The sequence below is a fragment of the Hetaerina americana genome, unplaced genomic scaffold (assembly GCF_022747635.1).
Source record: "Hetaerina americana unplaced genomic scaffold, ioHetAmer1.1.p SCAF_6, whole genome shotgun sequence".
NCBI classification, from domain to species: Eukaryota; Metazoa; Arthropoda; class Insecta; order Odonata; family Calopterygidae; genus Hetaerina; species Hetaerina americana.
In genome coordinates, this window is record NW_027287205.1 from 51,393,525 (window position 1) to 51,411,847 (window position 18,323).

Below are 18,323 nucleotides of genomic sequence, written 5' to 3' on the forward strand. Positions count from 1 at the left end.
ATACACAAAATTTAATTAATATATATATTACTGAGTAGTTGAAATGATAAAGCTCTCAATAAAATAGCACAATTAGGGGTATTATCCATTAACATGTAAATCCTAACATAAAATTGCCTCCCTTGAATGACTAATTGGTCTTCAATATGAAGAAGATGGTTGGCACACCAAGATTTTTATCAAACAAAAAAGTGATAGAGGAAAAATAACTAGTTTGAAACAATCATATTTTTCAGAACAGATCATCAAACTGGAGCAGTGTTGAACCAAATGCGTAAGCCTAAAAGGAGGCTAGTATGTTGAAAAAATTGTTTATTATGAAAAATAAAGCATTTTTCATTCCAGCAAGGATTTTTCAAACCAACATCACACATGAATTAAGAAACAAAAATTTTTGCTAGTGAAAAATAGAGTCTCAACTCGATAAAAATGACAATGCCTTACCTTGGCTTCCCACTCCATTCCGATAACAACAATTCCCAACAGCAAGATGATGGTGATGGAACCAATGATTCGAATATCATGCACTTTATCACCAGATATGGACAACTCAAATGTACCCAGAAGGTCTACCATTGCTTCACAGAAGCCTACAACATACATGGCACATGCTACTGCATTCGCCAAAGAAAATATTAGGCCTATTGAGCCTCCAAATTCAGGCCCGAGCGATCTGGATATCATATAATATGTGCCACCTGAAAAAGTAATAAAAATCATTTATCTTTGGGCAATTCCAAAAAGAGTATAAATAAATGATAGAAATATCTGCTTTTGTGAGTGTCATTATCAAATACACATCTATGAGACCAAGGGGCTGACTCAAAGTTATTTGGGGCAATGAAAGACTTAGCACATGACTTGAAGGACCAAAGGGATTGGTATGGTGTGGTGGCTAATGTACTGTCTTACCCCCAGAGGGCTGGGTTTGAATCCTGGTGGCAGCAGATCTTTTTCAGTGGTATCCTGATTTATACTTGAGATGATTTATGGAGAACTATTAATGGAGAAGTGAGAATGCTGTTCATTGGGTGGGACATTGAGCCATGGACCGCTTGCGCCTTTCATTAAGAGTAGGCTGATGCCTACACTGGGTTTCTCTCCACCCTTCCTTCTTTCCCATCCAACCCTAATGGTGCAAATGACCTCAGCTGTCAGTTGTTTCACTAAAGCTACTTACTATTATATATAAAGCTATTACTTGAAGGGACCAATGATGCAATTGGTGATGTCTGACCTCTAAAAATTCAGTCGCTCCCCGACCTCAGTTGCGTTCACTTCGGAAGTCTGTGTGCTATGTTGTGCACCTCCCCTGCTTTCATTTGTTTGATTTCCCCCAAGTGCTTTCCCAACGTTTTATCCCTGCCCTCATTCTAAGCGCTTCCTCCAATTTTTATCTTCTTATTTCCTTTACCTTTCCTTCCTTTTCTCCCTTCCATGTTTTTTAATTACCTTTCCCCTTTCTTGTCTACATTTTACTTTCACTACAACCGTTCATTTGTATCCTCTTCAAATGAGTTTATTTCCTTGAGTGCATATCAAGGATCTTTCAACAATTTATTGAGCCAAATAAGTGACACACAGTGGATGTGCTTGCTGTGTGGTATTGAATCTACTAGATTACTGAAAAGAACAGGATTACAATTTTTTTACATTAATGTTTATCAGAGAAACATTTTAACTTAAGTTTTCAAATGTCCATTGGGAAATCAATGAGACAGTTTCTCTCAACAACCATGAAGACCCTTGATAATTGTGATGGTAAGCACTCGCCATGAAAATAATGCTAACAACACTGTTAAACCCTATTGTTTCACATCTGTGAATTCATGTTAACAAGTAACTTTTGACTTTTCATATGACCCATTGGCTGGTGGCATCTTTGTGAGATTTCTGTGGAATGTACATGGAGGTATCATTTTTAAGTAAATTTTACTGAGAAATCACAGAGATATCTAGATAAAATGTATTCTGCCTACTAATAAATCCACAATACAAAAGATGGTATATTACAGCCATTAATATTCATTTCTTTTGTTTCAGCAAGCCATAGATTTAAATAACTCACACTATGGAGAAATAGAGGCTCGAATTGTAATTAAGTTCCATCATTTGAAAGGTTACAGTGGCTGGCAAATCCACGATGAAATAATGGCTGCTTATGGAAATGATAACCTGCCACAGGACACGGTGGAAAAGGAATACTCAAACTGGCCACAGGTCCCTCACAAACAGTCCAAGAAGTTGAAGACCATCACTCACGGACATTTCTGCCAAAGTTAAGACAGTGGAGGTCTTTGTCCTATTGAACTAAAAAGCATCAATCCATATGATCATGAATGAGGCTGTAACGGCAGTGTGTGGAAAATTATTCATCAAGAACTGCACATGTCAAACGTGTTAGCCCATTGGTTTTCATGACTACTGACTCCTTTTCAGAAGCAAACATGGTATAACAGGCAATCACAGCGATTTGTCTTTGAAATTTTGCCACATCCACCCTATTCTACTGATCTACCACAGTCAATTTTCTCTTATTCTCAGAACTTAAAAACCATTGTGGGATCAGAGATTTGACAACACAAATAACGTCATTTAAGGATTGAAACAAAAGTTTTCAAAATAATCTGCTGAGTTCGACAATGATGGTCTTGAAAGATCAAGAAACACTGGGAGAATTAACTCTGGATGATGACTATGTAATGAAGTCTTCAGAATAAAAAATAAAAATTAAGTGTCTATCTTGATTATTTCAATTTTTCATTTCAGTAGATAGCTGATTGCTTCGGCTGTTCATTTCCAATCTCTCCTACTTTCAGTCCCATGATATCTAACTGACTGGTGACATTGTTTTATCTACAAGATATTCCTTGTTAGAGGGCAAGGGGAAGAGAGAGCAGTGATGGGAAAGTTAGGAGTGGCCCTTAACTCTGTCCATTGACAAAAAGATCATTTTCCATGTGGGTCCAACATGTTTTACAACTTCCAGCTAACAATAAGCCTCACTGCTCTCATGCCTCACAGAAAGCTGAAAGCTTTTTTCCCCATAATTGTGCAGATGAAAGTTTTAAGAACAATTTGTGAGCACCAATGAAGAGTCCCCATTTTAACAGTATCTCATACATAATGGAGAGACAATGAGGTAGATAGAGGTCAACTTAAAAATGAAACACCAACATTCTTATTATGTACAGAGACCTCTTTCAAACTAATACACATATATGGTAGGATCAAAAAGTAGAAGGACTGAATTTCTGTAGCGCAAACGGAGGAGTGAAGGGGGGGTTGGATTACCTGTATGTGGTAGTGGCAAGCCTTCCGAAGAGACCGATATTTTTTCCAGCCCCCTGCGGTCAAGCGGAGAGGTACCATGTAGATTTCCAAGAACCTCTGTTAAGAAGTGTCGTCACGATCCAAGTTGGAGAAAAATCTCGAGCAGTGCTATGCAAATAAATTTTGTGCCAAACTCAGGAAAACCGTGATGGAGACCCACAAAATAATTAAGGACACCGACTGGGATGCTGCCATGAGCTCCTCAACAGTAATAAAATTTGTTGTCTCAGGCGTAACTTTGTGGAATTTGCATAACATATTGAAATGTAATGAAATAATTGACTTTGTAATTCCACACACTTTATTTAAAAACACACGACCCAGGTTTCGACGTTGAACGTCATCATCAGACCTGATGATGACGTTCAACGTCGAAACCTGGGTCGTGTGTTTTTAAATAAAGTGTGTGGAATTACAAAGTCAATTATTTCATTACACTCCTCAACAGTGTTCGAATGGCATAAGCTATTCCAGGAGGGGTAGGAGCTCGTTGAAGATGACCAGCCAACTTCGCTAATCAACTTCAAAGATTGATGAAAATGTGGCAAAATTAAAGGTGCTCCTGAACTCCGACCAGCACAAAAATATCGGTATGATTGTTGATGTGTTAGGGATTTCGCACAGTAGCATCCAAAAAATTATTACCGAGGATTTGGCCAATCAAAAGGTGTGCCTCAAGTTTGTGCCAAGAGTCCTGCGTGATGAACAAAAAGTGAATCATGTGCAAATTTCCCACTTTTTTCTTTTTTCCCACTTCCCGCTGGCTTTCTTCCTCTTTCCCTAGCTCAAGCGGGAATTCAAGGAAAACCGATACAGCTCCGTAGATGTCCAAGGGACTGTGACGGCATCTCTGAGGGGGATCCCAGAAAGTGAGTTCCATAAGGTGTACGCACAGTGGAAATCGAGTTGTGTCGAAACACAAGAGTGCTATTTCAAGGACTACTAAGGATTTGTACCGATTAGTTCAATAAAAAAATTTAAATGAATTCAGTCCTACTACTTTTTGATCCTACCTTGTAGTTTCATGACAAGATTTGGAAAGAAATTCTTTAATTTTATTTCCACATCGGAGACTATCATGATGCATACTATAAATTTTGAATGTATTTGACAATAACTTTGGTTTAGTAATGTTCAGGTATGGATCTTTTCTATCAATGCATTGAGCAGTATAATGACAACATGCAAAGCTTACGTGAGTATAGTAACAAATAAATTAATATTCTAACGGTTAAAATTCTCTCACAAAATGAAAATAAAAGACAAACACAATAATATGAAAATTAACTATGTTTTACTATAGTTAGCTATTATTCACAAAGTTAGTGTACACATACCTCCTTTAATTTCTCCATTAGTACTAATAGCAGACATTGAAAGAGCAGTTATGGTGGTGACAACTGAGGTTGCTATAATTAATAACATTGCCTCTCCTGTAAAGGGCAAAATTACAATTTATGTTAACATTACAAAAACAAACTGATATCAAGTAAACAAATAAAGGAAATTTTGAAGGATAAGGCAAGGAAAAATAAATCCTATAGAAATATTAGACATTTTTGCAAATTGCTACAAAATTTACTTGTAACGCGGCAATATGAAACGTTCAATGATATCATCAGGCCTTTAGGAGTACTAGAAATGGTACATCAATTACAAATGTACTCACTTAAATTTAAATTAACAGTGAACATATTACAACTCACTCATGAGTACGATGCATGGCTCATTTACACACACTAGTTAAATGCCTTGTGTCAATCTTTTAGTGCTCACAATGCCTAAACTTATTCAACCTAGATACACAGTATAAATATATATGCTCCATATTTTAATGAAGATTTCTATTGTAAAATTCAGTAAAGTAAGTAATTAAAAAATGTAATCATTATCAGTTTGCATGTTACAGCAATCACTTATGGGCTGCAAAATCCAACAGCACCAAGGGGCAATATCTGCTGTCAATTAAAAAGTCCAAAGTTTGAGACTCGGTATTTAATTATGCATCAACAGAGTATACGCGTCTGCAGGAAGCATACTTACAGCCACACTAAAACTGGCTGAAAAATGAAGCATGTAAATGTAGGAATGAAACATTGAGAATGAAAGCATTTGCTCTTTGAATTAAATCAGCAGCTAAAAAATAATATTTCTCATCATCTCTTTTCGAAACCACATCCATTTTTATATCATTTGCAAATATTTATTTATCGTTAGAGACTGTAAATTCTAAGTACTAAGTGTGCTAAAATTAATTAACATTGGGAAAAGAGCAATCTAACCCACGTTACAGAACAATATACTGACAGAGAGTCAGGAGACTAATTAATGGAGAGGATGACCTTGGTAGCATGTAAAATACGATTTTTACTTCAGAATTACTACAGGTGCTAATCATGATGACCTGCTCGTATTCACTAGAAATAAATAATATTTAGATAAGATGGCCCACTCAGGGCCTAATTACTCAATTAACCCTGGAATACATTGGCTCATTTACCAACAGTATTCACCGTACAGTGTTTTAGACATATTTTTAAACTCAGTGATTAATAATTCACAGACTTTGCCCATACAAATGTAAGTAAATTAATCGTTTTCTCTTTTTTATATCAAGCAAAATTAGAGACTAAGGGTAGCTAATTCAAGTTAGAGACCAATTTGAGCAAATTTAAATTTAATGGATATTTCACTAAAATCTGTTAATTCAACTTTGACTAAATTAAGCTAAAATATAAGTCCCTCTCATGTAATCCAATTATGTTACATTATAATTATCTTTTAAATTAGTTTGAAGTTCACAAAGCACTAAATAAGTTCCTTCAATAAACTAAGAACAAAAATTAATACATAAAAGTTTCATACTAACATAAAGCTATATCTTTCAATAAATTTACAAAATTGAGTCTTTACTAAGAGTCCAACAAATATCACATAATACTTTAAGAATAAATTAAGAATCAATTTTTGCAAGTGTTTTTTCTATGTCTAGTTAGTTCCTATTTACTTTCCTAAACAACTGAATACTTGCACATGGTGTTGACTGCGAGACTTGGAGATACGTATTTGCTCCATCATATTTTACCTTTCATTATATTTGACCACTCAACCTACATCATCAGACTTTTAAAAAAGAGACTAACCACATGCTTAGCAAAACCTACCTAATTTATCCCTTGTTCAGTAAACTTGCAGTTTTTCATACTATCACACCGACATAACTGTCAAATATGCATGAATTGACCAATGAAACTTTTAAAAATGTTGGAAAAACACATATTTCCTTTTCATTTGAAAAAAACTATTTTTTATTTTTAAAACGATAAAATTTAGAGCATATTAATTATATTTCTCATTATATTAAATTTCAGCTTTTCTAGGTACATAAAAATTTTGAAAAGACAAAAAGCCCTAGTCGTTGTTGGGGTATTCATACGTATCCTCTCCATTCATTAATATTTTTGACTTTTCACTATATTTCATCATTAACTGAAATATGAATTATTTGATAATTAAACAAAAAAACACATGGCCTCTTTTTGGACCAAATGATTAATTTTCACATCAAGCAGTTGGGACTGCAAACCATAGTACAGCCAGTTGGACAGTTTTGCGAACATAGGACACAGCTGTCATGCTTTCGTGCTCTCAGACATTCCTTGCAACACATAGGTATGATTAATAAATGGCTATTTTTTTATTCATACAGCAGTGCACACACATGTATCTGTTAATAACTGCCTTACCTCCCTTGATTTGGCCATTTGTTGATATCGCAGACATGGAGAGAGATGTCATTGATGTTACAAATGAAGCAATCAAAATTATTGCACAGCTACCACCTGCCAAATTACCATTTTTTTAAATCTCATTCCAGAAAAATTATCAAATTACAGGATGCTGAGCTGAAGAATCATCTCAATACGGCCTTGTTCAAATAAGGACATATGCTCAGTATTTCTTTTGCATATTTATTTTTCAAGCTAAAAACAGTGGTGGAAATAAGAGAGAAGCAGCCAGAAAAATTGACAACTAAACCCTACATAAAAGTAACATTACTTAAAGAGGCAAAAATAATCTATAATTGACACCTAGATGATTCCTCAATAGTGACCCCACAAAGAATGAAATAAATTTAACATCCTAAAATGAGTGTGATATATTTAAATATAAAACAAAAATCAATGAGCATGATTCCAAGTATGAAGGTCTAATACCGGCAAGAACTTAAAAATTTGACATGATACTTAAAGTATCTCCAAACAGTGCACAATTGTCATCAATTGCACATACAATGTGTCTCCAGTGGTTATTCAAATGCCCTCCTAACATCCAAGCATGGCAATAGAGAGAATGCCAATACATCTATACTATATACATACATGATACTTGCTAAAATATCCATATGTTACAAATTATATATACAGAGAACATGTGATCCATGAAGTAATGAAGTTCTTTTAAGTTGCTTGGTACATCCAAATGAACAATACAGGCACATGTACACTTATATACATGTGCCATGACTGAATCTTCCTCAGTTCTATAATATGATCTATTGGTGTCATTAGATATACACATATAATGATGTGCAGTTCTAATGTGCCGCCAAACTTTGATATGAATACTGAATATTTCTCAGGATGCCTGAAAACCATAATTTCTAATGCTTTACTTTTGTATTCAACTTCTTTTTTGTAAAAACATATTGGGTATCATAAATGAATTTAAAGAAGATTTTTTTTACTGTTGAACAGCCATTATATTTAATGGATAATATTGAAATCGAGTAATTAATTGCCCATAAAAAATCCATTCAATTATCATTTATTTGATCATGGCACATAAATAAGCAACAATAAAATTCAACAGCTAACAGAGCAAACTTACCAATTCCAGCTTGAGCGACAACCCAAGAGAGACGGAGGAACAGCATGACCCCCCAAATGTTCAGCAGACATCGTACAAGCACTCCTTTTATCCAACCAAATTTCACCATTCCTTCACTCTCACCAACATTATTCTTTGCATTAGCTGCCTGGGTCCCTGGCTAAGAAAAAAATGTAAGTCAGTTACACAGCCATTCAGAAAAAGTTATGGTTTAAATTGAAAACAAGCCTGTGAAGTATTCAAATCAGGGACTAAATTATGCATTGAGAAGATAAACAGGACCATTATACTGATATCGTCAACTGCAGGAAATTAAAACTTAATTCAAACTCAGCTGATGTAAAATCAGAATATTCATATATTAACTTTGGGCTACACAATAATGCTTAATGTAGTAGTCCACAATTTCAATTTTACTGATTATCTTGCTTATTCTTCTTCATAATGGAATGTGTTGCATGTAGCAAGGAAATTCGACAATTAGTAAATAACCATAAAACCATAAACACAGTAATTAACCCGAAGGTTGGTTTGGTAGGTGATGGCAGTGTTCATCTAGTACTAAGCCCGACGGCGTGTGAAATTCACACATCAGGGTAGGGAGGATCCCAGGAAGACCTGGTACCCGAAAAATCACATAGGTGGAGATGCAGGTGCCCAGAGTCGAACCCGTGACCCTCCGGTCATTAGTCCAACGCTCTACCCCTGGACTACCGCAACTATATGGTCATTAATTAATGATAATACTTAGCACTCTAGTACTAAGTATTGATAATTAGTAAGTAAGTAATGGTAATACTTAGTACTTTGGTGCATAATCATCGATGTACTAAATGGAAAAACGATTCAACTTTACAAAAGCTATAAGAAAATAGAACCGTAAATAGTGCTGGTCATGAACAACATCAAGCTTTCAGAAAAGTTACAACTAATGCGTAACTTCCGTATATGAAATGAAACTTGCCTTTGTATATGCTCCGAGGCGCATTCTTTCGAATGAATGAATTTGGACACCGTACTCCAAGGTGAATACGGAGGGTTTGGAATACCACACTGACGTGTGAAAATTCGAAGTATAGTACAAAGAAAGATTGTTTCTTTCTATTAAGTTCTCTGGCAATAGTTCTAATGCATTCTTCTGCAGACATCTCTGCTTCTTTGGTCAATTCACGCGGTGAATATTCAGTTTTAATCCAGAAAAGTACAAGTTTTAACGCCGGTTTTCTACGAATCAATTTTTCCATACACCTGAAACCTTTTAACTGTTCACAGCTGGGCAACAGTTTGCATTGCGACAGTCTTGAGTTAATTTCACGCCGAGAATCAACGCTAAGAGTTTTAATACAACATTTGATAAATCAATTTACCTAATACATTTTGAACGCTGCCGCGCCCACGCAACCAAACACTAGTTCACCATGACTTTGTTAGTTGTGAATTCGTCTGATAGAGGACTCTAAGCGGAATGGCTTTTCATGCCGCGTAGTGGCAGATCTGTTAACTAGTTGCGGATTGAAGCGGGGAGAGATGTTCACATTTAAATATCCAACTGGATGGTTAACTTGAAAATGAATTCTCAAAAAAGGAATTTCTGCTTAAATTGGACCGAAAAATTAAACATCTTCATTAATTCATATTAAAAGAAGAAAAATTTTTCCACAAAATTTTTACAGTTGGCACCACAAATTTCACCGTGATTTCATCAGGCCATCATCATCTTCTAACGGCTTGCCGTTGCAGTCATATCACTCTCTCCATTGCTGTTCGTTTCAAATGCATGTTTTGAGCCCCAAAATACTTTTTATGTCATCAAGAAACTTCTTTCTTGGCCTGCCTCTTCCATTTTTTCCTATTATTTTCCCCTCCCTTATATTTCCCAGGAAGTTGTTATGCCGCAGAACATATCCAACAAATTTAGTTTTCCTTCTCTCCATATCTTTCATTAAATTTCTTTCCTCTATAATTCCCCTCAATACTTCTATGTTTATTCTATTGTCTATGCATATCATTCTTGTTATATTTATCCAAATATAAATTTCCATTGCCCCCATCCGAGACTTCTCCATCGTCCCCGATGCCTAAGTTTCACATCTGTAAAACAATGAACCCCAAATGAACGTTTTTGCAAACGATGCTTGTTTTACTACTTCTATTTTCTTTGCTTCTTTCTCATATCCATTTAATTCTATTTAAGTGCTTCGGTTCTGGTAGAGCTGAAATTTATGCTACCTGTCTTTGTAGTCTATTTCTTTTCTCCTCATGGTTTCAAACATAACTTTCCAATCTACAGTATCGATAGCTTTTTCCAAATCAATGAAGGAAATGAAAACTTTCCTGTTCATTTCTAGCCTTATCTCTAGGATCAAGCGCAGTGCCAGGGTAGTGTCTCTCGTTTATTGTCTCGGTCGCGGAATATTCATTCAGAAACGTAGCCTTTTTGTAATTACACATTATCAAGACGTTTTAGTAAATCCCTTTCTCATGCTAGCTTATGCTAATATTTCTAATTGCGTGTGCATTTGCTTCTCAATCATGCTCTTTAGATTGACCCAGTTTAACAATTAGCTGGCTAAGCGTGCCTAATTGACTTCCTTACCTCCGACATGGAATCCTCGTTTTTTATGAGTGCCTCCCTCATCAGTAAATATATCTATTCCACAAGTATTGTTTTGGTCAAAGAGTAAAGAAATGCACGAAATATTCATTTATCGCTTGGGTACTCTTCCAAAATGTGATCAACCTCCCGCAGCCCCGTCGTGGAGAACTTGAGAATTGTTTCGTTTTGTTGATGTTTTGCCATAAAATACTTTGTATACTTAAATGAGTTTTGAAATAGTTTACCCTTCCGTTCTTTTTCACACCCACATCACGAAAACCTACGTCGCTACTATGAGTATTCATACTAACTACACGTAGAACCATGTTTGGGTTTTATTCATGAATTAAGAGAAATATACATGAAAAGCAAACGACATCCGCCAATCAAATTGCGCATAACGAAAATAGGAACAAAATCTTATGATGACGTAATTCCGACACTATTCCTTCATTTCGCCTTGCGTAGCCATAAATAATTTTTTTTAATGGATCTGAGTAATGCAACGTGTTCATTATCATCACCACATGTTTTAAATCCGAGGATTGGTTGGCAGCCGACCTCCAAACTCTCCCGTTCCCTGCCAATATCTTCTTTCCCTCATAGCTTCTACGAGATTCTCCGCCTATCCATTTTAATTTTCCCCATTATTCTTAAGCACCACATTTCTATTGTCTCAAATCTTCTTTTCTCCCTTGTCCCAATCATCAAAGTCTCAGATTTGTAGAAAAGTAGGTCCAATTTGTAACTTTTAAAGAACATTTGTACTAGTTGTTTCTTCTGAAAAAAACCTCCTTTTCGCCATTCCTAATATCCATACTATCCCCTCCTTGCATCTTTCAAAACTTGAGATTCTGCTGCTTGAGTCGCAAATCTCTTACTCTTATTGTCTTTATTATTATATAATTACATTGTACCCTGCAAGCCACCGCTAGGGTGTTTGGCATGTGGTGATTTCACACCAGACTACTTTTGACCCAAAATACTTTTCTCCCCTAGGGAGGTCGGACAACGTTGTTCTGAGTCCTCATCGCTCGTGGGTAAAATAAAATCTTAAATCTATCTATTCTACCCATAACCTCTCTAATTTTATTTCAAGATCTCTTCTCCTATTGTACGATGGGGCTAATGACACATTTTCAACATCAATGCTAAAGAGACATCTTTCCAATTAATGCAAGATATTTAATCTGTTATTTGTCCTTCGTTCCGTGAGTGATTCCCAGCCTAGATACTCTAATAATTTTGATACGCTTGTCATAACATTTCACATAGCTCCCCTACGCAGCAAGCGATCCAATTCGGCTATCAATTCAACTTCATGAGGATCCTAATACACTAGTAGCATATTCTAAACGAGGTCTAACGAGTGAAGATAAAATTTCTCTTGAACTCTTTCTCACATTTCCCCACCACTCTTCTACAAAAACTAATTTTTATAAGCTTGCCCACTTATTAATGTCGCTTACGCTTAATGTCCCGTTAATGTTTCACCAAGGAGGAGTCGTGAGTGAGGGTAATAACGGATAAAAAGTATTTAATTGAGTTTACACATTCCATTTCGGTGTTCCAGATGCATTAGGCGCTCGGGAGGGAGTTGCCCTTTTTCCAAAAATTCATCACTATGCACCTTTTCAAGTTTAATACTAATTGCCAAGTGTCGCACCATTGTTTTACAGCATTTAGGTCATCTTTTAATTGCAATTTCGCTCGGAAATAACAAAATACCTTGAATTCGTACAACAACTCTGACCTTTTCCTAGATTTCGTTAATTACTTTTCATTATACACATTAAATATCCGTGAGAATAATGAGGAAACCTACCTCACTCTTTTACTTTGGTTTATACTCTGCATAGCACCAATCATTAAATTGTCTTTGGATAAAAAGAAAACTGATAGAAAAAGTACTGTGCTGATTACATCCGGTTTTTTTCTAACATATGGTTTCGTTCCAAGCAGAGAGAAATTAGGGCCTACCCGTTTGTCAATGTACAAAATAAATGCATGGTCGTGTCAGCGGAAATATGAAAGAAGAACAGAAGATGACCCCCAACCTCTAGAATAAAGTCATGGTAACAAGAACAAGAACATTGTTGAGGACAGTAAGGTGAGGAAACATCAAATGGATAAGGGAAGTCGTTATGGTAGGCAAAGTGAGATGGCATCAGTAGTTAGAGCGATCAATGACGATAATCTGGTTAAAATGAGGAAAGTAGACATGTCGTAGCGATAGTACTTAACAGAAAATTGAGATGGGCCGTAATAAATGGGGGGTCGAGTGAGTACGGGTTATCGTTAATAGCAATGAAAATGGACTCAAAAGTTTATTCCCTATGCTCAAGTTCACAATTATTTGGAGGGAGTACGAGGAGTGAGTTTATGATCAACAAGTGGGAGTGAAAGGTTCTTGGAAGAAAGAAGACACCTGTTACGAGATGCTTTTACGTTCCAAGACATCCCAATTTTTCCTTGAGATTAGGAGCAGAAGAAAATACGTGGTTGAGTTCAAAGTGCGAGGAAACACAATGTGTGGAAGCGGTAATTTATTGGCAAATTTTCCGAGGGCGGGGGTAGAAAGATTGAACGTCAATAACTACTTGAGAAAATTTTAAGAGAGTATGTGGATGGATAAATTAAAGGAAATTTTGGTATGTACGAGGTATGTCCAGAAACTATCCAGCCATGCAATATTTTGAGAAAAATACCCAACCGAGATCAATGAGGTCTCAATCCGTTTCGAAGTACTCCCCTTGGGACCTCACACACTTATCCCAGCGTCTATTTCACTTTTCAAAACATTCCGCAAGTCCTTTTTCGGAATGGTCAACAGTGGCCTCGTCAAATTCTCCTATATTCCTTTATTTCGCCAACCGACTGTCTGAAGACTGGACTTATAGTTTCAGGGGCATAACCGTAGAGCCATAACTCATCTCCAGCTATGACTCCTTTTTTAGAAAGCCTGGGTCATCGTCTAGAGCTTGGAGCAAATCCCCTGCAACTGCAGCTCGTATTACCTGACGTTGGGAAAATTACGCTGAAAAGTTTAAATGGACGGAAATGGTCGGACGAAGAGGTCTTAGAAACGGTTGGGGGGGGGAGAGAGAAAAGGTTGGAAGAAATTTGAAGAGAGCATATAGGCGAAACTGAAGCGTGGTTAAATGTAGGGTGGATTGTCAGTCCGTGTTCATCGAAAGTTTAATTCAAATGGTAGACAAGAAAATAATAATAATAGCAAGGCGCAATCAGGTCTAAGTAATATCATTCATAAATGATTGTATCCATGCTGATGCTCTTGAATAAGTACCTTGAATTAAATATGGATGCGTACAAAGTTTTATGCGTTCCAAATCCGGAGGATTCTGGTTCAGCTACCCAAGGCTAATACTTGGTGATTCCTAAAGGTGAAATCAAAACGGATTTTGTGGTTAGCGTTTTTGATTCTCTTGAAGTATGAATCAGTGCCGGATGGCGAAGGAGTATTGTGTGTTCTGAACCCGTGTGAGCGTGGTGTCACCACACAAAAATAACACTTGGTACTTATTAAAGGCGCCATCAATACTTCCCACGGATTCAAAACGTCGTTTCCATGGCTAGTGCACGATTCACAGCGATATGAATTTCCACAGGTCCACCCCGATTGGGTGATTTCTTTTCAGGATGGCCAACGACCTCATTTTTAACGGCATCGGGAGCCAATTAAAATTCTTCGCGGAGTGGTGATGTCTTTCCGCCGCCTCTTAAACTCTTTCGCCCAGCCAATTGTACTCGCCCCAGCGGGGGAACCGTCACGGCTGGCTTTTGAGAGCCATTTCAGCATTTCGCGTAGTGACGCAGCGAAATCATCCACCAATAAGGTGCTCCTCCGTCGATAGGTTTCCCTCTCGATCTCTTCCCTTTATTTTGCAAGCATCCACAAATGTCTTTTGACCAAACGACCACAACATAAATGGAAGAAAGAGAGTGCGTTACGTTTGCAGATGATATCGTGACCATGGCAGATTCAGTCGGAAACATGAATAGAATGCTCAAAATCCTGTACACAGCTTTGGAAAAATGGAAACTGGAAATATAAGTGAATTAATCCAAGGCTATGACAGTTTCTAGAAACAACAGAACTCCTTTGAAATTCAATAATAGAGGAATCAAGGATAAGCCAAGTAGAAGAGTTCTGCTGCCTTGGGAACTAAATTACATGAGATAACAAATGTACCGCTGCAATAAAAAGAAGGATAGCCTTAGCAAAGATGGCATATGAAAAATTTTGAGAAATTGTTTAGGATACAAACACATGGTATTGGAAATTTGAAAATCTTTTGTTCATTTGGAGTGCGAGTACATTGCTGTACATATGTGAAACTTGGACATTGGGAACAATGGAGAAGTCTCGGATGTGAGGCGATGGAAATTTATATTTGGATAAATATAACAAGAATGATATGCATAGACAATAGAATAAACAGAAGTATTGAGGGGAATTAAAGAGGAAAGAAATTTAATGAAAGATATGGAGAGAAGGAAAACTAAATCTGTTGGACATGTTCTGCGGCATAACAACTTCCTGGGAAATATAATGGAGGGGAAAATAATAGGAAAAAAAGAAGAGGGAGGCCAAGAAAGAAGTTTCTGGGTTACATAAAAAGTATTTTGAGAGTCCAAACATGCGTTTGAAAGGAACAGCAATGGAGAGAGTTATATGACTGCAACGATAATGCTCCGCCGTTAGAAGATGATGATGAGGACACTTTCGGTTCGAAGTTCTATGAAAGAACCAACCGAAGAGAAATTGATACATCGTAGCATTGTGGAAGTATAACGCTTTAAATACGTTTTAGACAAACCGTCATTTCAAAGCGTTTGCGTGTTTTACATCTATGTAAAACACGACTGATACATCGGGTTTTCGATTGAAATGGAACTCCTGAGTTGAGTACTCAATGGCATTATTTTTATAATTGGTTACGTACCGTTAAAGGTTGGTATTCGATGGACAGTATAATCGTCGCTATATTTCTTAGCTTAGTCTAACAACACAAAACCTGATCCCCCACATTACAGCAGTTAGAGGGAGCTTGACTGGCTAAAGCAATTGGCCGGGCATCGAAGGATCCGGATTCGAATCCCGGTCTAATTGAATGATTTCTACACTTTGAAATTGCTGTAATCACATATACGTGTATATCTACAAATATCACTTGTTTGTGGGCGTCACGGTTTAATCTTCCGGCGAAATTGCTTGCATAACTTATTCCACACTACTCGAAAACTACTTGTAGTCCTATTAGCATGTTTGTACCCATGAAAAAGGATATGCAGTTTTATGACGTGAGTATCCATTACTCCTGACTTTTTTTCAATAATAACAGCCTTTCCGCAGAGGAAATTGCTTATCGACCGATTTTGTGACTGTATAAAAGGTAAGTTTTCATGCAATTGAGCGATGACCCCGACAACCAATCAGAGAAAAGGATTAAAATTCAAATAAATGTCAAAAGCGAACACGTGAGTTGAAGCTGTAAATTTCTCTGCCCGAGCGGAATACGGAAATTACGACAAATTCCTCGATAGCAAAACAAGAAAATAAATCGATTAAAAATGGCCATTTTTTTGTTGCGCTAAGTTTTTGGCCTCATGCAGCCAGGATACAGCACCTGCAACTTCGACGGGGAGAAAATGATATAACTGTGGGTCAAGGTCTCCACCCGCGAATGAGGCCCACCGTCGAGGTAACTTGTTTTCAACAAGTTCTGAAATCTCTAGCAAGAAGAACGACGGGTGCTTGCCTTCGAAGACCTGCTTTTGAAATTCACCCCAAGGCTAGTAGATCTACCAAGGGTTCACATAATAGGAGTAATTTGCGTTAGGCAAAGATGTTTTCACGAGAATTGATGAGAGCTGTTTCTCACATCCTTTGAGTATAGATGTAATAAACAGCTCGTCAAAACTTTGGCATGGAGCGTGTTTTATACTATGCAGAAACATGATCTATGAACCAAGATGGTAGACATGTGTAGATTGGATGCTTTTGAAATGTGGGTGTTGAGAAGGATGGAGAAGGTGAAGGGGACTGAAAAAAAACAAACGAGGAGGTATTAGGTATGGTGGGCGAGCAGAGGGGATTGTTGGCAGAAATTCGAAGAAGGCAGGAAAGATGGATGCAGAGCATTTTGATTGGCAGTGGGATGTTGAAGATTGCGGTAGAGGGGAGAACGATAGGCAAACGAGGTCGGGGAAGGCATAGGATATGCATGTTGAATGGAATGAAGGAAGGAAAGAAGCATGCGGCATTGAAGGACTTACTGCAGTGTTGGTGGTCAGGTTATTTTTTGTCAGCACAGGCAAGGGGATTAATATTGTATCACTGTGTCCATCAAGTACCGAAATTAACCGGTGGATTAACAGTAATACTAACGTCATACGACCATTTGAAAGCAATCAAAATTCTGATAGCGAATAACAAAAACAATCAGAATTACAGTAAACTTGGACACATTCGAAAAAAATGGTTGCATTTCGAGCATAGTTCTCAATGAAATTAAAGTCAAAGACGCCGAGGGCTCCGTTTCTCTAAGTCAATATGCAACTCCTTGCAATTTGCACATACAGAGTCTCTGTACACAAATAAATGGTACAGCGCTGTTTACATGCCTACCTTATAACCCATGCGAATTCATACGTTTTATATTTGCCATTAACATTTCAGTTTAAGGACTTGTAAATCGAATCGACGCTTTGAGAACTGGCTCATGATATAATCGACGGAAAAATTGACTTTCGATGAAATCAAGTAACCAATATTTTTAACACTAAAAAAATTTTTTATTTCACCGAAAATATGTTCAGTTGACATCTCGGCGATTACGAAGAGATGAGCTATTTTCTATTCTGTATGACGAAGTATTTATGGCTCTAAACGCGAAAGGTAAGGGCTTGATGGCTTAAAATTCCAAACCTGGGGTACGAGGGAGATCACAAGCAAATGAGATTTTCCCGAACGTGAAGACTCATTCCAAACTTCCTCTTGAATATTGACGGCTTGCGGAGAAGGTCCTTGAAGATGATGAATGACGGTAATTTAGTATTAACGGGAATATTACCGAAAGTTCTACAATACACATGTCCCACTGCCTATGAAATATTTTCAACTCCTTCTCCCGAAAAATATACTGTGCATGACGTGATGGAGTTAACTGGGGACATAGAGGATCAGATGGGCAGTTTTAGGCCCAGTTTAACCAGCATGTTTTCTAGCCTCCACTACTAGATCAGCAATCATTTCATTCATTAAATCTTGTTTAAAATTGATCATAATAGTCATTAATATTATCCCATTGTTGGCTTTGGGCATATTTTCATAATCATTAACCCAACAATAAAACTACTGATTATTACTATTTATTTCCGTAAGTGAAACTGAAACAATGATCAAATAAGAAAATTATCGGCCATTAAGTCTTTGTTGGTAAAAGAAGTCTTATTACACTTCTACGCCCATTTCAAATAC

The 18,323-nt window shown here is 37.0% G+C and overlaps 1 protein-coding gene across 3 annotated transcripts in view; it reads right to left on the reverse strand.

Annotated features, from left to right (window-relative positions):
- LOC139695416 (bumetanide-sensitive sodium-(potassium)-chloride cotransporter-like) overlaps window positions 1-18,323 on the reverse strand; it is a 315,500-nt gene that overhangs the window by 61,519 nt on the left and 235,658 nt on the right. For 2 of the 3 annotated variants that reach the window (XM_071594163.1, XM_071594164.1), the window contains exons 2-4: window positions 8,224-8,383; window positions 4,671-4,766; window positions 445-698 (exon numbers count right to left, since the gene is read on the reverse strand). In XM_071594163.1, the coding sequence (XP_071450264.1) occupies window positions 445-698; window positions 4,671-4,766; window positions 8,224-8,383 (510 nt within the window). The remainder of the gene's footprint in view (window positions 1-444; window positions 699-4,670; window positions 4,767-8,223; window positions 8,384-18,323) is intronic. The other variant, XM_071594165.1, reaches the window with a different exon arrangement.